The sequence below is a fragment of the Monomorium pharaonis genome, chromosome 7 (assembly GCF_013373865.1).
Source record: "Monomorium pharaonis isolate MP-MQ-018 chromosome 7, ASM1337386v2, whole genome shotgun sequence".
Lineage (NCBI taxonomy): Eukaryota > Metazoa > Arthropoda > Insecta > Hymenoptera > Formicidae > Monomorium > Monomorium pharaonis.
Window position 1 is genome coordinate 14277818 of NC_050473.1, and position 26878 is coordinate 14304695.

At 38.4% G+C, this 26878-nt stretch overlaps 8 protein-coding genes and 1 long non-coding RNA gene across 26 annotated transcripts in view; 4 read left to right on the plus strand and 5 right to left on the minus strand.

Moving 5' to 3' along the window:
• Positions 1-40: 40 nt before the first annotated feature.
• LOC105831551 (glycerol-3-phosphate dehydrogenase, mitochondrial) lies at positions 41-6390 on the minus strand. 3 transcript variants are annotated; one of them, XM_012671750.3, is made up of 12 exons: positions 5848-6390; positions 4441-4557; positions 4117-4273; positions 3821-4043; positions 3574-3737; positions 3343-3455; positions 3068-3261; positions 2597-2985; positions 2264-2514; positions 1838-2185; positions 1465-1566; positions 41-1012 (listed from the first exon to the last, which is right to left on the minus strand). In XM_012671750.3, the coding sequence occupies exons 2-12, from the start codon at positions 4525-4527 to the stop codon at positions 878-880; spliced, it is 2163 nt and encodes a 720-aa protein (XP_012527204.1). In that variant the 5' UTR covers positions 4528-4557; positions 5848-6390; the 3' UTR covers positions 41-877. The 3 variants fall into 3 exon arrangements, with proteins under 3 accessions (XP_012527204.1, XP_012527206.1, XP_012527205.1); XM_012671752.3 differs by lacking the exon at positions 1465-1566 and adding an exon at positions 1613-1711; XM_012671751.3 differs by lacking the exon at positions 5848-6390 and adding an exon at positions 5145-5841.
• Positions 6391-6539: 149 nt separating this feature from the next.
• Positions 6540-12217, minus strand: LOC105831552 (coronin-1C-A). Of its 2 annotated transcripts, XM_012671753.3 has the most exons (6): positions 12060-12217; positions 10499-10709; positions 9702-10183; positions 7596-7974; positions 7263-7505; positions 6999-7187 (listed from the first exon to the last, which is right to left on the minus strand). In XM_012671753.3, exons 2-6 carry the CDS (start codon positions 10694-10696, stop codon positions 6999-7001), a joined length of 1491 nt encoding a protein of 496 aa, XP_012527207.1. In that variant the 5' UTR covers positions 10697-10709; positions 12060-12217. The 2 variants fall into 2 exon arrangements, with proteins under 2 accessions (XP_028050736.1, XP_012527207.1); XM_028194935.1 differs by lacking the exon at positions 12060-12217 and having other exon boundaries at positions 6540-7187; positions 10499-10696.
• A 157-nt stretch (positions 12218-12374) lies between these two features.
• Positions 12375-13973, plus strand: LOC105831554. 2 transcript variants are annotated; one of them, XM_036290329.1, is made up of 5 exons: positions 12375-13050; positions 13166-13287; positions 13362-13483; positions 13555-13631; positions 13775-13973. In XM_036290329.1, exons 1-5 carry the CDS (start codon positions 12999-13001, stop codon positions 13948-13950), a joined length of 549 nt encoding a protein of 182 aa, XP_036146222.1. In that variant the 5' UTR covers positions 12375-12998; the 3' UTR covers positions 13951-13973. The 2 variants fall into 2 exon arrangements, with proteins under 2 accessions (XP_036146222.1, XP_012527212.2); XM_012671758.3 differs by having other exon boundaries at positions 12427-13034.
• A 141-nt stretch (positions 13974-14114) lies between these two features.
• Positions 14115-15037, minus strand: LOC105831555. The gene is made up of 4 exons (XM_012671760.3): positions 14895-15037; positions 14719-14758; positions 14396-14608; positions 14115-14325 (listed from the first exon to the last, which is right to left on the minus strand). Exons 1-4 carry the CDS (start codon positions 14901-14903, stop codon positions 14171-14173), a joined length of 417 nt encoding a protein of 138 aa, XP_012527214.1. The 5' UTR covers positions 14904-15037; the 3' UTR covers positions 14115-14170.
• Positions 15038-15725: 688 nt separating this feature from the next.
• On the plus strand, positions 15726-18491 carry LOC105831553 (solute carrier family 17 member 9). 2 transcript variants are annotated; one of them, XM_012671755.3, is made up of 8 exons: positions 15726-15867; positions 16183-16560; positions 16631-16804; positions 16949-17078; positions 17536-17632; positions 17848-18013; positions 18096-18254; positions 18314-18491. In XM_012671755.3, the coding sequence occupies exons 2-8, from the start codon at positions 16221-16223 to the stop codon at positions 18451-18453; spliced, it is 1206 nt and encodes a 401-aa protein (XP_012527209.1). In that variant the 5' UTR covers positions 15726-15867; positions 16183-16220; the 3' UTR covers positions 18454-18491. The 2 variants fall into 2 exon arrangements, with proteins under 2 accessions (XP_012527209.1, XP_012527208.1); XM_012671754.3 differs by having other exon boundaries at positions 16214-16560.
• Positions 16855-17633, minus strand: LOC114255691. Its single transcript, XR_003626886.2, has 2 exons — positions 17499-17633; positions 16855-17124 (listed from the first exon to the last, which is right to left on the minus strand). It is a non-coding gene; the product is annotated as an uncharacterized LOC114255691 (long non-coding RNA).
• A 2271-nt stretch (positions 18492-20762) lies between the features above and the next one.
• LOC105840927 (ATP-dependent DNA helicase 2 subunit 1) lies at positions 20763-24329 on the plus strand. 3 transcript variants are annotated; one of them, XM_012688018.3, is made up of 10 exons: positions 20763-20909; positions 21450-21490; positions 21883-22043; positions 22113-22284; positions 22366-22798; positions 22881-22980; positions 23072-23309; positions 23411-23572; positions 23651-23875; positions 23991-24329. In XM_012688018.3, the coding sequence occupies exons 3-10, from the start codon at positions 21885-21887 to the stop codon at positions 24110-24112; spliced, it is 1611 nt and encodes a 536-aa protein (XP_012543472.2). In that variant the 5' UTR covers positions 20763-20909; positions 21450-21490; positions 21883-21884; the 3' UTR covers positions 24113-24329. The 3 variants fall into 3 exon arrangements, with proteins under 3 accessions (XP_012543472.2, XP_028047036.2, XP_012543471.2); XM_028191235.2 differs by having other exon boundaries at positions 20778-20909; positions 21402-21490; XM_012688017.3 differs by lacking the exon at positions 20763-20909 and having other exon boundaries at positions 21205-21490.
• Positions 23902-25407, minus strand: LOC105840929 (guanine nucleotide-binding protein subunit gamma-1). The gene is made up of 2 exons (XM_012688019.3): positions 25238-25407; positions 23902-25114 (listed from the first exon to the last, which is right to left on the minus strand). Exon 2 carries the CDS (start codon positions 25107-25109, stop codon positions 24897-24899), a length of 213 nt encoding a protein of 70 aa, XP_012543473.1. The 5' UTR covers positions 25110-25114; positions 25238-25407; the 3' UTR covers positions 23902-24896.
• A 346-nt stretch (positions 25408-25753) lies between these two features.
• The window catches only part of LOC105832503 (syntaxin-binding protein 5), a 36850-nt gene continuing 35725 nt past the window's right edge, over positions 25754-26878 (plus strand). For 10 of the 11 annotated variants that reach the window (XM_028190315.2, XM_028190314.2, XM_012673510.3 and 7 more), the window contains exon 1: positions 25754-26614. In XM_028190315.2, the coding sequence (XP_028046116.1) occupies positions 26495-26614 (120 nt within the window). In that variant the 5' untranslated portion in view covers positions 25754-26494. The remainder of the gene's footprint in view (positions 26615-26878) is intronic. The other variant, XM_028190313.1, reaches the window with a different exon arrangement.

Genomic DNA, 26878 nt, shown 5'->3' on the forward strand with positions numbered 1-26878 from the left:
CCAATATTTAACAGAAAGATTGGAAAAACAGTACTACAAATTACTCATATACCATCAGTTTTATTAATATGATAATGATGAAATAAATTACAAGGCAATGTACTTGTAACTGTTACGTTATAGTGATAATAAGTCAGATGTCCTTATGATAGATCTATAGTTTGTACATTAGTAATGATACAAAGATAGGTAATGCATAGTTCGCCTTACCATTGACTTAGTTTTAAAAATCAATGACAAAATTTCTTTAAATGATATAGTTATAAAGCGCATTTTATAGCAGCGCTATTTTCACAAGTTTTAGTATTGACGAGAAAGAGCAATTTACTCTTTTGAAAGTTAAATAATACAATTTGTAATGTACAATTGTAATACTACAAATACTATGAATATCGAAGTAACTTAAGATGGTAAAATTCCGATATTACATAAAGTACACTCTTATGAAAATACAACAGTAGAATTATAGCAGCGATGCATCAGTATTTACAAATAGAAAGAACGTGGATACGTTTTTTCTAAATTTTTCTAACTTTTGTATGTAATATAAGTGTTACATACAGTGCACGTCAAATCGTGAAGAGTTTTTAGAAGAAAATTAACATTAATCTTAATTAATTTCAGTCATTAATCGATGAAAATCTCCACGATGGACGTGCGTACTTGGTATTACAAACTCGATATGAAACATTTGTAGACTAATATATTTTCAAATTGTTTGTGAAATAGAGTTTACTTCGCAAGACATTATTTATGCTTTTGTTTTGACGATACATTCGAATAAATCGATATTTCTTAATAATGCGAAAATAAAACTTGTTTAATTAAATGTAAGATAAATATTCAAGAATTCCGCAACGCGGAGGGATAAATTTTCTTATAGTCCTCCACCTGATCTCTCGACGCTTATTTGTTTCTTGAGCATATCCTGTTCATGCTGCGCTTCCTCCATTTCAGCCATCCGCGCGAAACGTGAATATGCCACGTGACCAGATTTTATAGCTGACATCATCTGTATATAAAAATGATACATTTATATATGTATATGTAGCAAGAAACAGAGAATAATTATATAACTAATATGTTAAAAAGATATTAGAAAAAATGATATAACTGTGAGTGATAATATCACAACGCATGCAACATACAAACATAAGAAAAGAACAAACACAAGACATATGTAATAAAAAATCGTTAATTTCTCTAATATAAATAATTATAAATTATTAAATTCTTTAATTGCTAATTTTTCGGCTTAAAAGATATTGTTGGAATTAGTATCGCAATTGTAATCATGTAATAAAAGAAACAGAACTAGAATATTATTCTAATAAACTATTTCACTACAACAAAATGTATAACAAAAGGCAGAAAAGTGTAATAAGAATAGTAATAGAAGAGTAATAACAAAAATCCGAGAAAAAATCCACTGTGACTGTGTGCACAATGCGCAATGTCACAGACCTGAAGATATTCATCCAATTCAACTTGACCGTTCATATTGGTGTCGATTTCACGCAGAATTTCGTGAAGTTCTTCGCCCGGTACTTCTTTATCCCCAAAGAGCTGCGAAGAGAAAGAATATACATTAAGTATATGTTTGATGATTTACCTGCAAGTAATCTGGTAATTCCATTTGGCCATTGTAAGCAACATCAATTTCATTCAACAAGCTGTGCATCTCGTCTTGGTTCATTTTTATACCTAATACCTGTGTATCGGCGATTAATAGATATCGATAAAAAGAGCGGAAGCAATAAAAGACATCAGATATATTGGAAAGATATCGATATATTCGTATACAAACATATATATCTGTGTATGCACACATACAAACCTTCAGTCCTCGTCTAATGTCATTGATAGACACATATCCCTTTTTATCCTTGTCTATAATGCGGAAACGTTTGATGTAGAGTTGCACCTCATCCTTGGTGAGATTGATGGGAATCTTGTCGCGGGAAGCACGATTCACCATCTGACCCATTTCATGAGCGAGAAACTCGCTTGCCTCGCGGTGCTGCTTCTTTTTCTCCTCCGCTGACCAGTGCAACTCTTCAGCCATAATATCTATGATGACTGGCAATGCCTCCTGAGCCGCTTGGACATTGAGGAAAGCGAGTCGCAATCGACGCGCAATCATGTCAATTGCGGTTCTAGCGTACTCCCGCACACCGTAACGTATCTGAAATATGTATTTAGGATATTTTACGTGAAGATTCAATCGTTCGATCGAAATTTTAAATAATTCAGAGACAATTACTTCAGCATCAATGTATGGAAATTCCGGGTGAATCTTCTTTCCGATAATAGGCCATCGTTTTCCAGTAAGCGAGGCCATTTTAGCTACGGCAAATGCACGATTTCCATAGCTCTTAGACAAATGTTGTGCGACCTCGCATTCCAAACCAAAATCTTGCACCAATCTAATGTACATCGTAGGGGTCCAATTGTGAGCTCCTTCCAGAAGAAATCCGTCAGTCTGACAGGATCTTTCTGGTTCTAAGTTACAAGCTTTAAACAAACATCAATGTGTTTTATATCGTATAACGACAAACACGAATTTTTAACGATTTAATTAACCCTTCTAATATACCTTTTATGGCCGCATCAATAGTTTCTTGAGCCATCGCTCGGTAAGTCGTCCATTTGCCACCTGCTATCGTGATGAGATTCGTAGGACTGACATGTACAATATGATTTCTAGCGAGCGACTGCGTGTTCGGTTTATTCGGATCGGAAACAAGCGGCCTAATACCGCTCCAGGCAGAGAGAACATCACCGCGGCGCACCTCGACATCTGGATTCAGATAATTCTTTACTTCCTGCAGAATAAACATGATTTCGTCCTCCGTAGGTCGTGGATTGTGCGTTACTTCACAAGGCAGATCGGTCGTTCCTGCAATTGTTTGTTTTTGCCACGGTAAAAAGAATATCACCCGGCCGTCACTCGTTGCTGGATCAAGTAGACCCATTTGGTCGGGACTGAAAATGTTACGAGATAAGCAACGGTATACCGATTATAATATATTAAGCAATATATTTAGCGATATAATATTGTTTTTACCTGTAATATCCTGGCAACACTATGTGAACGCCAGAAGATGGGCAGCAGATAGATTGGACATTTTGATCATCCATCTTCCTAATATGATCGGTGAAGGGACCGGTCGCATTAATTATAGCCTTGGCCTTCACGTCCCATTCCTCTCCCGTAAGTTCATCTCTAAGGTGAGCTCCCACAAGGACTCGCTTGCCATCCTTTTTGGTCAGGAAGACATATATTTTTATAATATATTCTCATTTTATAGTTTCATGAATATTTGAACACCTAGCACATACCCTGTCAAGACCTTTCAATAGATTAACTACTTTAACATGATTTACAACTGTCGCCCCATGTCTCGATGCTGTTAGAGCAACTGCCAGATTCATTCTAGCATCATCTTGCTGGCCTGTATTATGCAAAATAGCCTGTATTATACACATTTATTAGAGAGAGAGAGAGAGAGAGAGAGAGAGACCGCTTTGCTCTGTAAAAATTGGAAGAGAAAAAAATAGTAAAATAACTACCGTCATAATATACAATAGCTCCCGTCAATTTGTCGCCTTTCAGCATCGGAAAAAGTTCTAAAGCGTTCGATTTACTCAAATAATACGACGATTTGACCGTTTTACTACCTGCCACTAGATCGTACATTTTAATGCCAAACCAGTAATATGGGATTTGCCACCATCTAAAAAAAAAGGCAAAATTTGTTATATTAAAAAAAAATGCACAACAACAGAAAATTGTGCTTCGTTATTCGCATAAACGTACGTGTAAACCGGTAGCATAATGGGCAAGGGATGCGCCAGATGCGGTGCGCTTTCCAGCATCGACGCGCGCTCGTGAAGCGCCTCTTTTACCATTCTGTATTGCTCAATGTCCAGCTGCATGATCGCTTTCTGCAGGTATCGTACGCCACCGTGAATTAACTTCGTGCTCCGGGACGAAGTGCCGGATGCGAAGTCGTCAGCTTCCACCAATGCGGTTTTCAGACCTTTGAGAAAAAGAAATGGGAAATGTTTTGCTTAAACAAACAAAAAAGAGGCAATTTGTAGTAATAGCGGTACCTCGTGTGCAAGCATCTAGAGCGCATCCTGCTCCTGTCGCACCACCTCCGATTATTAATACGTCATAATCCTGCGATTTCAGAGTCTTCACTTGATCTTCTCGTGTCGGCAAAGTTCTTCGAGGTGGCCTTGGTTTTCCCTTGACCTCGGCGTGTACCTACAATCGAAATACAAGTATGTGTATGTGATTAATCACATCAAATCAACAGATGTAATCTAAATGAGACACATGACATTATGTAACACATGATAGTGAGTGAACGTGCATATGGAATTTTTGAATGATCTTGGCTTCGTTGATCGCATTTCGCTCTTGCTACTGACCGTGGTGTCTGACAATAGAAAGTATGAAGTAAGAGTACCAGCACCCACGGCACTTGCTCCAGCTACAAACCATCTGAGCGATGCCATTATCTAGCTTCTCGATTTTCTTGAGAAAATCTGAAATCAAGAAAAGAGTATGGTAATACAATTTAAATTATAAAATATATAAATCACTAGAATCTAAATAATAGAACCTGTGTATTATATTATGTAATGTATATAATTTATATAATGAAAAAATTAACACAGAGATTTAGGAATTAAAAATTTGCATAAATTTACAATTTTTTAGATAAATTAAATGCTGTTAAATGCTTAGGTTTTGTGTTATGTTAAATACTTGTTAGAACAAGTATTTTTCTCTGAAATAAATATCTTGAGCTTGTCAAATATTAAAAAATCTTAATATTTAAATCTTCTGGCTTTTGTGTAATCAGAACAACTCTTGAGAAAGCAACGACAACAATGGAGCAATATTTAAGTAAAATTGTCAAGAAAAATAATTAATTAATATTTTTTTTTTTTTAACAATAAAACTATAAATATTGAAAACAAGAACTAGGACACTTTGCGCGTAGCGCATTCACAATATGCGCGGTCTATAAATAATTTAAAGAGTGTGCATCGTGTCGTGAAATGCGCTCGCGACACAAGGCTGAGGCTCGTTATTATAATTATTACAGGCGAGCAGTGATCTGCTTGACCTTGATAACCACCGAACACGTGGGATTACGCAAGTGACATTCGGCGCTACACCCACGCGAACATGACTGATAAACGGAGCGGTTAATCGTGTAGTCGTGCAACAAAGAATCCGGATATCTTGATTTTTAAATCTCTATCGTGAATCATACGACTTAAGAAAAAAGAAAGAAAGAAACTTAGTATGATTCACGTCACGTTAGATACGTTAGTTCTTGTAAGACTTTTTCCATGAAGACCCGTGCAAAATCGATGGCGCGGTCGGACTCGCCGGCATCAAACTCAGGGAGGGAGATCTCGGCGTGAGAGACAACCGCCTTGAAATGCGCGATACATAACGCGAGAGAACACAATGCGGTGTCGCAAGGTTACGGCTAAAATAGCAAGTCGCGAGGCTGGGCGGACGCGCGTCCGTGCCAAGTGCATCGAAATGTCTCGCATTATTATGTGTATAACGCATTATTTATCATACGCATTACTCAATCTCTCGTCCTGAGACTCTTCGCGGAGTCAACGTCGGATCTCAATCGAATCAATGTAAATCAACTTTCTTGAGAGGAGAGTCAAAACGTTCGAGGACGAATAGTCGCGTATCACGTCGGCGACGAGTGATCATCAGCCGACGTCGAGATCACGAGACTCTTGGGGTACCGAAGCTGACCGGAGCTTAAATCAGAAGCAGGTTCCCTAGACCGACATACTCACTGAGTTAAAGGGACGCGACACACTCCTGCTCACACCGGACAAGTAGTTTGACACTAAGATCTCGCGTGGCGCATTATCTTTCAGTGACCGCCAGGTACTCGTACCGGTAACAAACACACAACCGATAGCCGATGTTGACTGAGCATGACTGTCTTAGACGAGTCACTGACGAGACCGTCGAGAATCACCACAGCTGAGATTCGAGAGGCAACTCGACGACAATCATCAAAATAAAAAGTTCGACATACTTCCGATTCTGACCGGTAGAGAGTGTCAATTAGTGAACTGTTGTATCGACCGCAGATTTTTGTTAGCGATTTAATATAATGTTAATTCAGGTCGCGTCGATCAATTGGAACAATGTAAAACCTAAAATTTATAACTTGTTAGATTAGCTGAAAATTAACTTTTTTTTAATTCTAAGAAAAAATTTAGGTTGACATTAACCTATATTGATACAAATTGGATAAAGATGACTTCAACTAGCTTCTTAATTAATTCTTAATCAATGATTAATTCTCAATTGTAATACTTATAATGTAGATAAAATTTAATATATAGAAAAAGTTAGAGATAACAAATTATAGTTATCGGAATTTTGCTTGAAGAAATTCTGTTTGTTAAAATTAATCGCCGATCAAATTAACTAGAATCGGCCTGAAGCCCATTATGTCGCAAAAATATAAATCACGTTGAAACAAAATAATATACTCTTTGTTATTCAACAGCAAATATCTGTACAAGTTAGGCACTCGCGTATGTCACGAATCAACATTCGTACAAAGGTTCATATACATAAGTTTCGTACGCTAGAAGAGTTATATCGATCGAAAACTTAACTCTAGGGACATACATTGTCATGGCTGTAACGCCTGTAAAATATATAATATACATATATAGAATAGTAAAACATGTAAACATAATACAAATGCAGAGAATGTACGATGAATGGATGTACAATAAATAGCAAAGATTGCAGAGAGTCAAGGGCACATGGCGTCGCTAAAACCTACTATTTACACAAGTTGTTATATCAAAATATACGATCATTCTTATTAGAAGACATATTAGTGATTCTAGTGAAAAATATTCTCATTAGAAATACAACATCACGCCGAAAATCTCGGTCGTGGGATAAAAATCCGAAGTTTCTAGACTTCGTCGGAAGCAAGCCTTTCCTTGCCATCGGGAGAAGCTGACTTTTCCTTCCTCTCTTTCCTCTCTTCTTCCTTCATTTGAAGAGCGACCGCAGATTCCAATACTCGTATCCTGCCTTCGTGTTTCACGATCACTGCCTTTAATTTTCTTATTTCTTCCCTGCACTCCTTCAATAATTCTTCCTATAATCGTAAAGAGTTTAATTTTTCATTCGCGGTCGAAAAGAACGAAAAGAACGAATATTTCTCGATACATACACAAACTCCCGACGAAATCTCCGTGGCGTTTTGACCGGCGTTAGATGCAACCTTGGCGCCTTTGCTCAATATATTAGACTTCTTTTGTACTTTAAGCTCGTTCTTAGAGGCGGTCGGTTGATAGCCATCCCTGAGGGATATTAACACAGGTTCCGCGTCAGTACCGGCTTCCCATTCCTCCGCCGAGATCGCGGCAGTGTCACCGGGAGTATCAGGATACAAATCTTCTTGGAAAAGTTCAGACTGAAACAATCAATGGAACAATCTTCACTCCTCGAATCGATTCTTATTTTTCAATTTTTACAATTTCAAAGTAAAGTAACGCTTCTTTACCTTTCTTGGCACCGTCATAGATACTACTTGACAAAAGCCTGAATTATTTAATCGATAGAATCTGGTTATTTCACAGCTATTGACATCACAGCCCCGTTTTGGCATCATTCCTATACCCCGCTGAGGATCGGGAGTTTGAAAAGTATTAATGTAATGAACGAACGGCGGCTCGGGCGTAATTTCAAAATATCGGATCACAGAATCGCCCTTGCCACATAAGTATACTAAATTTGTATCGGGATCATACAGGGGAAACATAACTCCATTGCTCGTATCTAATTCTACCATAACTATGGGCTCGCCCAACATATCGGGAGCTCGTAATGAATACTGTCTTTCCGACATCTTACTAAAACCCGTTGTAAAGATCAAGCCACCCCTGAAAATAACACAAATAACTTTATCAATGTATCGCACAATATAATGTAAAAATTTCACCAATATCTACAATAAGGTAGCCTTTTGTTATCTAGTATGTTAATCTTTTTTTATACACACACACATACATACATATATATATATATATATATATATATATATATATATATATATATATATGTACATACACATATTGCAATAAAAATGTACATTGTGACAAGTATCATATATTTACATACAGAAATTAATCATCAAAACTCTTTTATTACATCCACCTTGTTACCACCTCATTACAGTTATATTTTTTACAACACTCACAAATATTGTCTTATCATAAACAAGACACATACTATTGTATAGAAAATCACAATTACTGTACACAAATTGTACAACACTTGCTTGCATAAATTTAAATGCAAGTATAAATTTTGTTGAATCTTGTTTTCATAAACGTGAACAATTATCATAATAGTTTTACAAAGATATCTCTAACAAAATTAAAATATTCATTGTTATAACAATGAGTACTTGTATACAATTGTTTAAGCATTCTAACATTTACAGTTTGAATTAATAACTTGGTGCACAATACTTACTGCAATGGAGAATTACAGAGCACACACATCTTGACATTCGTATATATTAAGTTGGCATCTTCGTCATGTCGAAAATTCAGTCTTGCGATCTTTCCATTAAAAATTACAGAATCTTGCACTACACAAACCGGAAATACAAGGTGATAAAAACAAGTGTATTCTTACGTATCCATAATATGTTTGTTTTATAAAACACTCGCGCAAAAGAAGCACGAAAAGTATCATGTGTATGTTGACACGAATATACATATAGTCACGTCAAGTTATTAGTCAAAAATGATATTTAAAAAAAGGTAGGAAGGGAACAATAACATGTGGAAAGGAAGAGTTCCAATATTGTAGCTATATCTAAAAAACATCTCTAAACAAATTCTACCAACACATAAATTATGTATATTTTACTTAGATTTGTGTAAAAAGGTGGATGTATACCATTTGATGATTATGTTTAAGATTATGACACATTTTTTTTACATTTGTTTTCTTATAAAGAATCTTTAATTAAATTTTATAAATACCTATATAAAAAGAGTAAGTTGCAATTTTATACAATATTCACACATTCCTTTTTATTTGGTATTTATCTACATCCACACTCTCTCATGCAAATTCACTCGTTAGATTAATTCACTTTTCCTCATATAAAATTATAGCCATAAAAATTGGTTATTTCGATATTTAAGTATCGGCAATACAGCATTCTGAATTATATCATGTATATGTAAATACGTTAGAGAGATCGTGAAAAGAATGTTGTCATTTTCATGTTAATAATACACATTTCAACATCTCAAAAAGTGGAAAGAATTAAAAGTATCTATATATTTAAAAAAAAAGATAATGTGACAATATCTGTTCGCGCGGATGATACGTTGTATTTGTAAAATGAGACTGATGCAACTAGAAATACATTATTTTCGGCAAAACTAAGTATTCACCATTTTTATTCAAACGAATTATTTTCGAAAGTTTAAGCTATTTTTACTTTCAAAGTATCCATTTTCTTCTTCCTTGTTGCATCAATTTGATTATCTTTTATATATAAATACAAATATATGTAAATAATATAACAGCAATAAAAAGAAGCGATAAAATGCTGAGAAACAAAATGTTACATGTGGAGAGTACGTACCTAAGAAAAATGGCACGAGTCGCCTTGCTACCCTCATGCGCTATAGCCTCCTCCAATATCTCACCCGATCTCGGGTCTAGAATTCGAATTTTTTTATCTTTGCATGTAGTGACTAATCGAGATCCGTCCCAGTTCCAGCATGCGGAGTAGACCACATCTGGATGACAGTCAATGCGTACCAGGGCTTCTCCCGTGCCGACGTTCCAAATGATAACGAGATTGTCTGAGCCGGCTGTGAGAAGCACATTTAATGCGGAGGGATGCCATAACACTAGACCAACTCTGCGCTGGTGCAGCTGCAGGTCCACTATCGACTCGGTCAACGTCCTGGAAATACCCCCGTCAGGTATTTGCCATACTTTGACAACACAGTCCTCAGAACCAGAAGCTATGACATTATCATTATGGGGACACCACGCAATGTCTAATACAGGTCCCTTGTGCCCTCCTACTAAAGGATAGTCTGCCGGTATTCTTCCTACCTACAAACGGAGATCAGCCATCAATTACGAACGAGGGCAAGGAACTCGACATGGACATGGCAAACTGTCATTTGCTGAAAGTTGTGCCATTACTACTGTATCACTGTAATGATATATAATGCATGCATGACATACAGATCAATGCCGATTGCGTGGCCAATGAAACGCAGAGAGAAACTCGACGACGAAATTGGGGCAGGTAGAAATGCAAAGAAGAGAAGAGGAAGGGAAGAGCGAGAAAGAGAGGAAGGGGGGGAGAGAGAGAGAGAGAAAGAGAGAGAGAGAGAGAGAGGGGGGGGAGAGAGAAGAACTCACCTTATTGTGCGGCAGGACGATGAAGGCACCGCCGCCCGCCGACTCCACAATAATGGCAAGGAACTTGGGATTCACGGCGCAGAACGTCGAGTCCCATGACGACTTGGACACCCTGATATTGTCATAGCATTGCTCACGCTTCAGTGGAGTTCCGTACACGTGGCGGAACTTGCTGGTGCGCACCACGCGGAAAGACATGTCTGCACCTGCTCTGTAATCAGTGAGGCGGACGCGATGTGAAAGAGAAAGAAGGAGAGAAAGGGAGAAACGCGCGCGCGCGAAGTGGAGCAGCCTCCGACGTGCGCCGGTTCTTCTTGTGTGTTCGCGATTATTTTAATAAATTATCGTCGTACACACGCGTTCGCGACACGGGCGTGGGCGTCGCGTGGAACATCCCCCGCTCTTTATAAATAGACTCCCCACTCTCTCTCTCTCTCTCTCTCTCTCTCTCTCTTTCTCTCTCTCCATCTATCTTTCTCTCTGCCCCCTCGTACATTAACGGACACGACTGCAATAAGAATGTATTTCGAATGCTCGGTTGCCTTCCGTCGTGTGCATCTACGTGTTCCGCGCGACAGCCGCAGCATGTGTAATGAACAACTTTTGCCGATTATCGTGGCGTGCGGACAAGGAAAGAAAGAGAAAGAGAGAGAGAGAGAGAGAGAGAGAAAGAGAGAGAGCGCTTCCCGCGCTCCTTACATGGTGCATCGAAAAATGATTTCGATTCACCGAAATAGACGGGGTCGCGCGAGCGCGGCCGCGCCCGAACGAGAGAGAGAGAGAGAGAGAGAGAGAGAGAGAGAGAGAGAGAGCGTGCGCGCGGGGAATCGTGATTCACGAATGATTCGAAATAATACACACTCCACATATGTGTCACTCTCGTCTTGACCTACTCGTGACACCCGTACCTCCCCAAGAGATCGGAGAGACGGAGCAACAAATTTGAAAAGCGAGACACGGGATGTTTTCCAGTTTTGCAATTCTGGGATTGCCGGTTGCATTCATTCTTTTGTTTTTCCCCCCCTTCGACACTTTCGCCCGAACAGGGAACGTCCAACGGAACTCGGTTTGCGATAAGGCCTGCGGTTATCGTTATCCGACCGCGTTGTCGCGGCGCGCTATCTCACGTCGGAACGTGGCATGCATTTCCAAGGTGTGATTAATCACCGCGTTGAAAAACAAGATCGAGAGAAAGAACAAAGAACGCGAAGGGTTGCAAGATTCGTATTCCCGCGCCAAAAACGATTGCGGGAGTACACGTGAAACGGAGAAACGACGTGTACGATGAGCACGCAGAAACGCGCGAGAGTTTCCCTCCGTTCGGGAACGAACACCTTATTTGGAAACGCGCACCCCGCCGATTCGAATAGCCACCCTCCGCGTGGCACATCGCACCGGTCTTTCTTTTGTTATCCTTTTTTCCTCTTTTTCCCTCTCTTCCACACATAGACTCGTCCATCTCGTTCGCAGTTCTCAGTGGCTTTCGTAAAAAAAAAAAAAACAGTGGCTTTCTTGTCGATCACGCCAATTATTGATACGTCACGACGGTAGGGTAGATTACCTCTGGCGAATCCTTCACGCCGCACACTTCACCGTGTTACACGCGCGTACAAGCGAACTTGTGGACTGATTCTCGCTCCCTCCCGCTGTGACAGAAGATGCACGCTTTTGGAAGTGAACCCTTCTCCCCGCCACTAACCTCCACCAAGTGCCGACGAGCGACGACAGGGCGTGCACAACTCACATTCGCAAATGAAAGCGCCTTTCCGAACTGAGAATGTAGGGCCCGTTTACACGAGCGCGAGAGAAATCGATCGATGGACGCGGCAGACTTCACATTAGACGAACGATTGGTCGGATTTCCCTGTGAATAACTCCAGACGATTGCTTTCGCAAACTTGTATTGTGAATAGACTCTTAACGAGAATTTCTGAATCCTATTCCCCCTTTTTAAATCCTTCCAGCTGTCTCCTTTGTGAATTGGAATTCGCCACTCCAACTTTCCTCTATACATTTGCTAATGAAATTAACAGATGAGTTATATTAAATCAGCTATCAAAAGAGTACAGTTTTCAACTTTTCAATTAAACATGAAACACAAGCATCTAGAACGTGCTTGATAGTGTCCAACTTCAGACGCGATGGTATATAGAATCTGTTCTCTGTAATTGTACTACATTGTACTTTTTGCACTAAAAGTGAAATAGGAATACAATTTGGAGATTAGTGGAGGAGAGAGAGGAAAAGCGATTAAGTGAATGGTGTAAAAAGATCAGCTGCAGAGACAAACTTGTATACTGAGAGATTGTCGACCCTGCTGCAGATTCGAATTTATAACGTAAACGTGGTGAATGTCACGGAAATTTCGAGTTTGACGAAGTAATGTTTTAATGTTAGATTATATAAATTATGGAGGACATAGACTCGTTGAAGACGGCTCTCGTGAGCAAGGATATGCCGACACTCAAACAATGGTTGCTGTCCAAAGCGGAGATTATGAATGAAATCAAAAGAAATCAAAATCAACAATTTATTGGTAAATCTTGTTATTCGTGAGTATGTGGAATGATTTATTTGGTGAGAAATAAATGTAGCTGGAACCCATGGAAACTACAGTGTTAATTGCTTTAAATCCTCATGAGATTATAAAATAATATATATTTTCAGAGGAGGAAATTAAAATTAAGGAATTAACATCAAAATTGGTTACTAAGAAAGAGACACTGCATGCAGAAACTCAAACTTTGGAGTACAACAATGCCGAGTTATCGAAAGAGAAGAGTTGTCTAGTGAGTATATAAATAGGCCTTTATTTTTCCTATACATTCTGGATATTCCATTATTGTAAAGTATTCTTTGACAGGAAGAGCTGGAAGTAGAGAAAAAGAATCTTTCGCAAGAGATCGAACAGTTAGAAACAGAATGTAACAACTTGAAGTCCTCTAGGCCAAATTTGCGAGATCAGCAATTGCTGGAGCAAGGAAAGTATGTATTATTGCACATTAATGTATTTTTATTTTTTTTTTTTTTGCTAAAGTTGTCATTTTTTTTTGTAGGAAAAAGTTGAAATTGTACAAGGATTTAATGAGGATACAGTGGGATTACCAGGCTACAAGGCACAGCATTAAAGGCTGTATCCTTTTTTTTTATATTCATACATGTAACTTTAGATGTAGATGATGAAATATGTTGAGTGTGTTCACATTTCACTCAGCCACTTTTTTACCTCTCTCAGTAACAGATAAATACATTCATGATCCTTAACTTCTGACACAGATGTCTCAAACAAACGTGACTACATTCATCACTTTTGTTATGAAAATCAAGAGATTAATAACAAGTTAATCGACTCACTGTGGCACGAAATATATTTATCCGCAACCACGGCTGAAATGGGAGACGAGAATCTTCAATCGAATATACCAACTAATGTGAATATTATGCCTAAATAAAATTATGTAAATGTAAAATTATATATGTGTGTGTGTAATTTTTATATTCAGTTACTTTTAAAATAGATAATACATATATTGATATCAATTTATAAATATTTAGTCATAGTTTTGCACATTCGTACTAAATCTATACTTCACAATGCACATTTTTAAAATTTCCCTTTTTTATTTTTTTAAATTAATTTTTATTAAGTGTAACAGTCTTGATACATAACTATCAAGTTGTACTAGATATTAAAAGATTGAACGTGTGGTTTGTATAATATAATGTGTAATAGACAAAAATGATAAATAATCCTATCATTGTAATAGTACTTGCGATGCAGAAAAGTACGCAGCTTAAAATACTCGCGCCAATAGCCAATACTGTCACTGAAAATAATGTGTTCGTTTAGAATCCCAGCAGCGGCAGCTCTGCGACTGAAAAAAGAAATCTACCTACCTTGAACCATCATAAAGCCAATAAATATAAATACAGTGCTGGCAATAGCAAACATAATGAATAAGAGGATGGGTGTCAATAGCGACATTATAGCGATAAAAACGGCCATTTGGAGAAATGGATTTTGAGCGAGTTGCTCCCTAAATTTGTGGATACACGTACGAACAGTGGGATGATGTAGAAATGTCTGGCATTTTTTTGCCCGTTCTTCGTCTGGAAAATTTATTTGTCTTTAGTTTTTCTTTCAGAATAATAAATAATAAAGTAGGTAATGCGACAAAGAAAAACACTAGCAAAGTGCTGTACGACGCGAATATACTTACAATACATGATTATTGAATTGTATATGCAGTCGCTCTGTGTCTGAAATAAAATAATCTGTGGTCATTTATTTTAAACTGGCAGAACGTAGAGACTGAATGAAACGTTTTAACACGAGGCGAACGTTAGTTACTCCCGAAAAATAAAAAGCAATATTTGTTAACTGTATCTAATTTACCTCTGCCATTTCTGTCGAGTCTTTAAAGTTTTCTGAAGCAATTGTTAAATGCCGCTGTACATCTCACGCATATCATGACTTGCACGACGCAATTCAGAACCGACGATTAAAGGAATAAATGAATGCGTTTAGCTCTTGTGCGCACATAATGCTTTCTAGTAGATGTTTATCTCTAAGTCTAGAAAGAGATGTTTATCCGAGCGACGTTTCGCTATTCAATCACATTTTACTGCATCATATACACATATGTGTCAGTGTTTTCCTCTTTCGTCTACAATCCCCTTCCTCCTGCCTCTTTGCTTATCGACGTAAATGTCAAAGGTCTAGCGCTAGCCAGACGGATTTGCATAAAGCAATACGCAGAAGATCGGCGCACGTGTTTACAATTATCAGTCTCGATGTCTAACGCGAAGTTCATCGCGCGCGATTAGATATCTCTTAGGATGTACTCATATATTTATTTATATCCCATATTTATATATTTACATTTATATTCATTCATTTATATTTTACGTAGCTGTGATAAAATAAAACTAAGTCCAAATGACCCTTGAAAATCCTCGTTAGGGATGACTTCAAATAGGAGCAAAATTGCTTGCACCAAAAATCATCCTAAAACAAAGCTTTTTTTCTAATCACAAACGTAGTACATACATCTATCTCGCACTCTCATGTCCATAGACCGAACGTAAATTGTTGCGGCAGCACCTCTCGTAGGTCGCATTAAAAAAGCTCTCGAATGAAACTGAAGACGCGTGGAGGTTAGTGTAACGTGTACGAATTTTGACAGCTCACAGCTGTCAACAAAGCTAAATATGCACGTGAAAATCACGGCGTGCTCTGGCAGAACGAGAGCCGATGATCTAATAATAATGCAGAAATTGAGGTCGACGAGCTAAGCAAATCCGCAAAAAATGCAGTTAGAGATAGAGCTGGGTATCCCGCTTGACAGAACCACTTTGTCCTGGTCGAGGTACCTATATAATAATTGAAAATACACGCCAGTTTTTTTTAAAACAATCAATGATTTTTCGAATGAAATTGATGATCCGTTCACTATTTATGATGACTTCAACCAAACTCCAATTAACTTAAAAAGTGATTAACTTATCAAGCAATGTCTGTATTTTATTTTGTACTTTGTTATTTATTTTAATATATGAACAGATTAGATTAGGAACAACAAATTATATGGTTAAACATTTGCTCTAAGCAATTTTGTTAGTTAAATTAATCGAAGTTTGGTCAAAGTTGCTCTTATAATTGTTATCACAACTGGCATTGTTAGGATCAGAACATAAGAAGAGTCTTTCATTCAGGAGGGAGATGCAAAAATGGCTCGCGTCATTGTTGTGTGGAACATGCCTGCTATATGCCACGCGTACATCTGTCCCCTTATTGATACCTATCGTCAGTCAGGAAAGGAACTGGTCGAAATCTGATTCAGGCATAATATTATCAAGCTTTTTCTGGGGATATACACTGACGCAAGTAGCCAGTGGCTATATCAGCGACAAGATCGGTGGGCAGAGAGTACTATGGATATCTGCCCTCGGTTGGTCGGCGACGACCTTCTTCATGCCAGAAATCATAGAATTCTTCTCTGAAGATGGGACCTCAGTCTTACTCGTTGCAGTAGTAAGAATGATAAATGGAGCATTCCAAGGTAACTTTCGAATGTCACGCAGCTGTACTGAAGGTAATGGAAGATAATAAGACATTTGTGTCACTTGCAGGAATGCATTTTCCTAGCATGATTAGCTTGATCAGTCAATGCTTGCCTGAGAAGGATAGAGCCTCCTTCTTTAGCTTAATAACAACAGGATCTGCTATGGGCACTCTACTCACTGGGTCTCTAGGCTCATACCTTCTGGACTATTATAACTGGCTAACTGTTTTTCGAGTGTTAGGTATTATATAGTTTATGTAAATTAATCGAATTCATAGATAAAAATCCGCCATATAAGAACAACATAGTTGAATGCATTTCTTTATTAACTTTGTTTTCAAGCAGATTAGATACTTTCATGATGCTTATTAATTCACATATTTAGGGGGCATGAGTTTGGCTTGGACAGCTTTATTAAGCTACTACATTCTGCCTTTTAAGGCAAAAGCTTCTACTAAGTCAAATACTAATTACACTTTACCTTGGTCCAAACTATTGTCCCAACCTGCTTTCTGGTAAGTATGATGCATATGAAATACAATACTTTACATTTATATAGGCCTGAAGTACAAAGAGAATTGTTTGTAATTAATTATTTATAAGTATTTTATATTAAATTCTTTTCATACTTATTGATCTTTTAAATCAATTATTGGGTTTTGGAATTTTTGCAATTAAAAATTCCAAATTTGCGATAATTTTTATAATTGCGGAAATATGGAAAATTGAAACTTTAGTGCGACCTTCTTATCAATTATATTTTTCTGATCTTTTATTGATTTTTAAGATTTATAATTGTGCTCAAAAGTAATAAAAGTTTAAATTATGTATATATACTTTAGCTTGCACAAATGCTCTAGTTCTGAATTAACTATGAAAATTATACAAGATTATATGATGATGAGATTTTATAAATATATGCTTTATCAATTAACCTGTCAGTCTTTGTGATTGTTTCACTATAATTTTCAGGTCTTGTGTCATCGGACATGCTTGCCAAAATAACTGTTTCTTCGTATTACTTTCATGGATGCCTACATATTTCCACGATACATTTCCTGAAGTTAGGGTAATCTTATATAATTTTTATTCAACATTATTGCCTAGAAAGAAAAAGCTGTAAAAACTTTTATAACAAACATGAAAAATATTTCAAATATTTCATAGTTAAGAAAAAATTAAATAATAACTAAATAAATAATTTATAAATATAGTTTATAAATAGTTTTAGTAATGAAATAACATAGTATTTTTTTATTATATCATGTTGAATAATTTTAATAGGGTTGGATTGTAAATATGGTGCCTTGGCTGTCAATGGTACCTTGTACATTCTTGGGTCAATCTCTGTCAGAAGAGATTATTAACGCTGGCTATTCCGTGACTGTGACACGTAAAATAATTCAGACAATTTGTTTTGTCATTGAAATTGGAAGTCTATTATTCTTGAGTAAGTTTAATGTTTGACAATTGAGGTTCATAAGTTGTGTAATGTTTCTATGATAATTTATATCGTGCATGTTTTTTTGTAGCAAACATAGATAGTTTTCAAAATGCAATACTTTGTCTTGCACTGATTATCGGTGGCTCAGGATTCCATAATAACGCTATCGCTGTAAATCCCTCGGATCTTGCACCAAATCATTCTGGCAGTGTATTTGGCTTAATGAACACTGTTGGCGCAATACCTGGTATGTAATTGCTGTAAACATTTGCACGAACAGTTATTGTATTTTGTCTTTCTTTTCAGGTTTTCTAGGTGTATATTTTTCCGGACATATTCTACACATTACACACAGTTGGTCCGCTGTCTTTTTGTTCATAGCTGTCATTGATGCATTAGGATGTATAATGTATTTATTATTTGGTTCAGGCCAAGCGATTATATAAATGTTGTAAAATAAAAATAAATGGGTATAAATATTAAATCATTTTTTTTATATCTCGTTTTGAAAATTGTTAATTAAAAATGAGCATGTCAGTTAGTTTCTTGCCCGCGAATACGAACACGTGTCAAACGATAGGGAATATTAATTTTGCACTACTTTCTGTACTGCCTACCGACAAGTATCGGTGTCGCAGGTTTTTTGCCATATAAAATATCTACGCAACGACACCGATACTTGTCGATAGGCAGTACAGAATTGAGCGGTCATCGCGTCGTTTTAAGGTGTTTTTATCTATCAACGCCTCTATGTGCACAAAATGTGCACATTGAACTATGTAGTCAAATATTTATGAATCCCGTAGGTAATGCGCATGACTTTTTGAGTCTCTTCTATGCTATGTCTATTTTACAATTATATGTATTCATATTTTAAATCTGATTTATGCAAATGTGCATAATAGTGTTCTATAAATGTGCAATACCACATACACAATATAAATATGATATAAATTTAATTAATTGATTTAATAAAAATTCACTCACCGATTGCTGTCGCTGCTCCTGCTGCTGATGCTGCTGCTACATTCTTTTTCAGGAATACCGAGTCGCTCGATCCATGGATGCCGCTTTCTGCTGACATCATCCTGCTTTTCTCGAACCGCACATTAATAACGATCGCCCGATACCTTATTCGGCACTCCCGATATTACGGATAATATATCACACACTAGTAAAACATAAACTACGCGCGAGAATTTCACTTGGCGCGATCGTTACATTTGAAAAAGTGAAAAGGACGGCTCGTCTGATTGGTGGTGAAAATCAACCTGGCACGAAAGTGGCGTGACATCACGTAACTTCATGGAAACGCAGGCCGAGGAAAACCGTTTGAATGAAAATTACGTTGTATCCGAGATACAACAAACGGAGACAAATTCGTTTCGACAATTTCGTATGCTCGCCCGACGACTAGTAGCACTTTAATTGGCACTCGCGATATTCTACCGAATATCCTTTTCACACTTTAGGCCGAAGGCAGAGAACGAGACGTAGGTGTCGCAGTCGTAGGAAAAACGTAAATCGTACATGTCGTAGTATACTATTCTAGACTCTAGAATAGTAGTATATTACGACTTACGTTTTTCTCTGCCTTACCCTACGACTACGACTACGAGACACGCACGGAGTCGACGGAGCGTCCGATCGGCGCTGAAGTGGCGTACGTGACGACTGGAGCGCGGAGCAACGGAGCAACATGGCGGCAGCGGCGCAAGCGCGGCGAGTCAACAAGTCGGTCGCCTAGCAACGCCGAGTCGCGCCGACTAGCGCCGAGTACCGCCGAGTGTACGTACCAACGGTCACGTCCGCCGCTGCCGCCATGTTCCCTCACGCTCCAGCGCCGGTCGGACGCACTGTCGACTCCGTGCGTGTCTCGCGTGTTTAGAATTCATTGTGCGCAGGTACGGTGTTGTTTTGAGAATGCCGTCGCGCTAACAGACGACCCGCGAGGCATATGTGAGATCGTAACAGAGGTCGTGTTCATGTGTAAAGCACGGCATCGTGCGTTTGCCTTCGGTTTCGAGTGAAGTGTTCGCCTGCGCATTCGAGCAAAGTGTGAAGATTCAGGATACGTTCGGTAGAATATCGCGAGTGCCAATTAAGTGAAGTGCTACTAGTCGTTGTGCGAGCATACAAAATTCTCGAAACGAATTTGTCTCCGTTTGTTGTATTTCGGCGCGTAATTTTCATTCAAACGGTTTTCCTCAGCCTGCGTTTTCGCGAAGTTACGTGACTTTACCCCACTTTCGTGCCATGTTGATTTTTTTCAAGTGTAACGATCGCGCCAAGTGAAATTCTCGCACGCGGTTTACGTTTTACTCGTGTGTGATATATTATCCATAATATCGGAAGTGCCGAATAAAGTATCGGACGATCGTTATTAATGTGCGGTTCGAGAATAGCAGGATATATGATGTCAGCACAAAGCGGCATCCATGGAGCGACTCGATATTCCGGAAAAGGAATGTAGCAGTAGCAGCAACAGCATCAGCAGCAGGAGAGCGACAGCAATCGGTGAGTGAATTTTTATTAAATCAATTAATTGAATTTGTATCATGTATATGTGGTATTGCACATTTATAGAACACGATTATGCACATTTGCATAAAACATTTAAAATATGAATGCATATAATTGTAAAATTCACGGGTATAGCATGAAACAGAATCAAATAAAACGTAGACATAGCATAGAAGAGACCCAAAAGGTCATACACATTACCTACGGAATTCATAGATATTTGACTACATAGTTTAATGTGCACATAGAGGCGCTGATGGATGCAAACACCTTAAAACGACGCGTGACCGCTATATCAGGTTCCTCTCTGATTCGAAAGGAATATTTAAGTTGGAAGAATTTTCGAATTTTTGTCATTATTAAGATACAAAAATACAAGGTACTTGTAAATTAATCCCAAAATAATAACTTGCAAACCATTCAATTGTACGACACCTATGTCTCGTTCTCTGTCTTTGGCCTTAAAACGACGCGATCGATGATCGCTTTCTTAGGTTACTTTCTGCTGTGGGCCGGTTGTTCCAACTTTTTGGTAAATTTATCTGCCAGAGGTTTGTTTTTTATTCCTGTACTGCTACACTGGTGCAATAAGTTAGAATAAGACAAATATATTTTTTCTCATTCTTATTGCACTAGTGCAGAAGTGCAGGAATAAAAAAAAACTTCAGGTAAGCATGTGTCTATCTTTATTTCTTTTCTTAAATAAATAAAGACGAACATATATTTATCTAATAAGTAAGTTTACCAAGAAGTTGAAACAACCGACCCTGTGATATGTGATTAATTCCATTAGTCATCAGTTGTCATTTTTTCGAGATTCTAAATATACGCATTGTCAGTGATTAATAAAGAATCAGATAAACTTTTTAAGTGTCTACAACATAGTAAAAATCTACTAAAGATTCATCCCTATATTCAGATCAGTGGTTCTAGTCTTTGTGACGTTTAATTTCTTTAAAGGTGAGTAACTATCTTTTCTAATTAATTCGCAAATCTAAAATTCCAGTAGTGTATTCAAATATTATTAATATTAATAACAATCTATAATTGTTATTCATACGAATAATGTTGCATATAATGTATTTTTTTGTATATTGTGATGTTATTTTGTAATTATAATTATATATGATCAACATTTGTTATAAATGTGTTTATTATTTGTTAACTATACAAATTTATAGCAAAATTTTACTTAATATTTAAATTTGCGATTTTATATCATAAACCATCTTCAAAATTTTAATTAAGATGTCTTTAAGGCAATTCAACAAATTTAAAATGTTCACAATGTTCTTTGAGATATTATTTATATGACAATTGCAAAATAATTAATAATAACTTGGTAATGAAAGAAATGGCATTCAACATACAAAATATGGATGGGGAGGAAGATTCACAAGCGAATCAGTGGTACGGAGTTAGAGAAGCGACATTGTTTCTCGTTGATGCTACACAAAAAATGTTTGAAATAGAACCAGAAAGCAAACTCAGTCATATTCAAAAATTTTTTAAGGTTTGTTGTAACACTGCATGGTTATTTTATGAATTACATATAAATAATTGTCACTAATTATGCTTATAGTTGTATAAACAAATTCTTCGACAAAAGTTGGCATGGAATATGCAAGATTGGATGGGTGTGGTATTATTTGGTACAGAAGGAAGTGACCCTAACTCAGCATGGCAGAACATTCAGACTTTGCATGAACTCAGAGTTGTTACCTTGGATGATTTACAACAAATTAGAAAACTAAGTAAGCACAATTATAGTCAATGGCAATAAGAACACGATATAGACCATATAGCTTTCTGACAGATTTTTATAATTTTTACAGCTAAAAGTGGCATGAAGGGTTACCAGAGCATGAAATCCATAGATACTTATCCACTGTACGATGCGTTGACATACTCCATGGACATCTTTTTGAAGATAAAAACAGTTCTCACCAAACGCAGGATAGTTCTGATCACTTGTCATATCCCTAAGCTCTCGGACGAAGAAAAACATCGCATCAGATCAAAGGCTGCGCACTTTAAGGACTTGGACATTAAACTATACGTGATTGGTTTGGCAAAGAATTGGATGCCCAATCAATTCTACCAAGATTTAGAGATGCTATCAAGAAAAACAGACATAGACGGTTACAGGCCAACATCACTGGTAGATCTAGTGCAACAAATTAAAGCGCCGTCCAAAAATATCGCACGCTTAGTCTTTCAGATACATGATGGTCTGGAGATTGATTTGGTCGTGCGTACTCTGGGCAGGTAGATCTCTATGTTAAGAATATTTTTGGTAATATTGTCTTTAAATATTTGAACAAGTAAAAACACAAGTGTGACTCTACAGAAAGCGTAGATGTTTGCAAATGAAACAGCTAAGCAAAGCGACTAATCAGGTTTTGTCAAGATCAACATATTTCAAGAGCACAGACTTTTACAATGATGAGGTGTGCATGTTTCTTGTATAACACAATGGAAAATTTTACTTAAATCAGGTATAAAATAACTTTGATTTCTTATTCACTTAATTTATTGTAGGACAACAGTGACAGTGAGGAACTTGATCTTATGATACCAGAGGAAGTTAACTTGGAAACTAAGGAATTGATTGGTGGTAAAAAGTTACGTTTCATGCAAAAAGAGCTCTTCCGGTTAAAGCATATACATCCACCAGCTATCAAGATAATTGGTGTGAAACCCATACCCGAAGATCTTTTCAGATACCATGTTAAACGGAAGTATTTTATCAGAGCGGATTTTGGTAGCACTCGTAAAGGTAATAACACATAGATACGTAAATTTAATGCACGAAATAACAATCAATTTGCAATTTAATTATTAAAAAAATAATGTAAAATTACACAATCTTTCTTGCAGACAATCTATTGTTCTTCAGCGCTTTATTAAATAAATGTGCTGCTAAAGGAAGAATGATAGTGTGCGCGTTCACAATGCGGATGAACACTCAAACTACTCTCTGCTACATGATTCCAAATACTGAACTGGGTGGTTTTTATTTATCGAAAATTGCATACCAGGGTATAGCCTAATTATATTTCACATAATAACGCTATCAAAAAAAATTGTTTCTTATTCAATGAATTTAATTTTATATAGGAAACATAGGAGACAAGAGCGAAGCATTGATACATTATGACACACAAAATCATGTAACCAACAAGCAAGTTGCGCTGTGGAAAAAAACGATTGATCAACTCGACATGAACTATCATCCATCTATGTTCAGATCTTATAAATTGGAGTGTCAGATACAAATAGTAGAGAAGTTGGCTTTGGACAAGAAACCTGGGCCTCCGCCAATTGATTCTATCGAGCAATCATGTAAGTAATATTAAATTACAGTAATATATCGAGAGATACAAAGTTTATTTACTTAGATACAAAATAAAAATAAATATAAATGCATATTGATTTATAATTAAAGCAATTTTTTCAGTTTTGAAGACCTATAAAAAAACAGTTGATTTAGTGCCTGAATTTAAGAGCATGTATCCTGATATAAGTAACTCCGATGGGCCAACAAGAGTAAAAAGGGCTAGAAAGAACAAGGAAACATAATTGCTAAATAATCATGTGCAATTATACATACAGAGTATAATGTTGTATAGGATGAATATTTTTAATAAAATATAGAAATCATTTTTTTTAAGTGATGTCATGTGATAAAGAGAAACTTGTAAGAAACAAAATGTTTGCTTTTGCAAAGCATGTAAAAGATAAATATTGGTTTTTAAAACACTACATTTTGTTCACAATAAAAATGCACTTATTCTTACACATAATATTCTATGGAATATTATATGTATAAATCTTGCTCTTTAAAATAAAATGTTATTCTTATTTTTCATGTTTTATTAGGATAATACTGTAGATATATAGAAAGATAAACTTATTTTTGTTATTAAAATGCTATTATTCCAATGATTTAAATGCATATGAATATATAACAGTATTTTTTATATGTATATATAAAAATACATTGTACTATTGTGAATATATCTTTTACAATTGCAGTAATTTTGGTTAGACTATAAAAAATAAGGCACGTGCAAGTTTTTACCAAAGTCGCATAGGATTGTATAACTCTGGAGAACTTTATAAACTTTATGCAAAATATGTATTTAACAGGAAATATTAAAGTAAAAAATTTGATTTTTTTGCACTTTAACGACCTTATATAAATACATGTATCAGAAAATAATTTAAATTGGAAATTACTTAGATTCTACGATCGCGAATATACTCGGTGCTGCAACGAACCAACGCGCCGTTACAAAGATGTAAAAGTGATATTGTCATTCGCCTCTCCTTTGCCATTCATCCTCATTTCAAGCACGCCGGCTTAAAGAACGACACATGTGCTTTTCTCACGAAAGGGATTGGACTTTTGTGACGAGAAGCCCACCAGGAGGCAGTCCTCCTGCTCGTGCTCGGTAATGTACTTCATGATGTCCTCAACTGCCTTGCTCACCGTGATTCGTTTCAGGGCGGCTTCGCGGCGCAGCTGCTCCGTCACTTGACGTTGCTGTTGTAAATTCGAGATCACCATGTCCATAACAGCTGTACACGTGAGAGACAAGTGTCAAAGAAAGTGTCAAAAAACCAGACTTTTACAAAGGAAGGAAGGAAGATGGGGAAACGAACGACGCGTGAAGGAGATGCACCACAAATTAAAGGGCTAACCTGGACCTGGACGTGCGACACTCGAACCTCGCTCTTATGGATCGCGAAGGACTCTATTTCTCTCGACAACTACGATCCGATTTATCTACGTCGCGAGAATCCGTTGACTCTCAATCCAAAAAACTCTCGCGACTCGTTCCTCGGTTTTCTCGATTGTCACAATTTATTTTATCCTTCCTGTGTGCTGTGTGCCGATCCCTCAGGGCGTGCTCGCATGCGGTCCGTTGATTGGCCGGCAAAAGCATCTCTCCGTGTAGTTACGCGCGAGCGAATTCCCTATGGCTACGACTACGTATCCGAGTGATTCCGACTTGAAGGCAAAATCACTCATCTCGTTTACCGACTCGCCGGTCAGAGCTTCAATCGCCTGCCGTCCAGACCGGTAGAGCGCGCTCCGTTCAGCGATTCCTTTCGATTGCCGTGGCGCGCGACGGTCGCACGTCACATCGCGCCAATCCGGCCAATCGCGGACGCGACCCGCTCGCGATTGCGCGGCCAGCCGCGGCGCGCACCGCGCCCGCGCAGAGCACGGCGCTCGCGGCCGTGCGAAACTCCACATGAGCCTGTTGCCACAGTTATTGATCCTGGCGCGATTAAACAACACCGCATTGCCGTCAACTACGAAAACAAGCCTCGCCACGTCTCGGCCGCGCTCGCTCGGCGTTCCGCGTACGGCGTAAAAAAAGCGTCGGGGCGCTCCGTGAGGATCGGCGGCGGCGCCAGGGACGACCGGAACCTCCCCGTGGTCGACGATTCCACGATCCGAAGCAGCGGACTGCAGCTGGTGGTGGTGCGCGGACGCTTCTCTCTCGAGCGGAGGGCACAGACGGCCGCCCGCGGGTCCCGTCCGCGGCACGGCACGGCACGGCACGGCACGGCGCGGCACGGCGCGGCGCGGTGCGGTGCGGCGCGACGCGACGCGGCGCGACTTCACCGACACGTCCGCTGACACGTACTGTCAAAATGTAGAGAGGATCGACGACGGCGACAGCGAGCACCAACGGCGGCGGCAGCAGCAGCAACAGCAGCAACAGCAGTAGGGTATTTCAACGTCGAGAATCGATCGCGCGCGGAGTAGAGCGAACCATGTCATTGGATTTCCGCGAATGAGCTCAAGCCGAGAGAGAGGAGCGCGATCTTGGAATCCCCGGCCCCGTGATTTCGTAGAAATCCCCCGACGACGGGGGACGACGAACGGCGGCTCTGCACGTGTGATCCCTCCTCCCGAGTGGCCGACCCCATTTGGCAGACGACGCGATGAAGAAGTTCACGATCAAGGGTGTACTCGACGGGTTCCGCTCGTCGGTCCCGCAGCCCGCCAAGCCCGACCAGGAGATCGTCGAAAATCTCAGGCCGGAGCACTTTCAAGTTAAGAAGGTCAGTACCGAGAGCATGGCGCGTACGAGTGTTCGCCCTCCCTCCCCGTCCCCTCCCCCCCCGTCGCTCCCAATTAAAGTGGACCTGTCGATGACACGCCGTCCTCGGCGTATTTTTCGCCGAATCCCCCAAGAGGTCCGCGCGGACCACCGTCAAGTTCGAAATGAGATCTACCGTGGGGTAGTTTCCTCCCCCGTGCGTCGCTTAACGATTGACCGAACGACGCAAGTCGCGCAATTAGAAATTTTATGGAGTCAGTCGTAA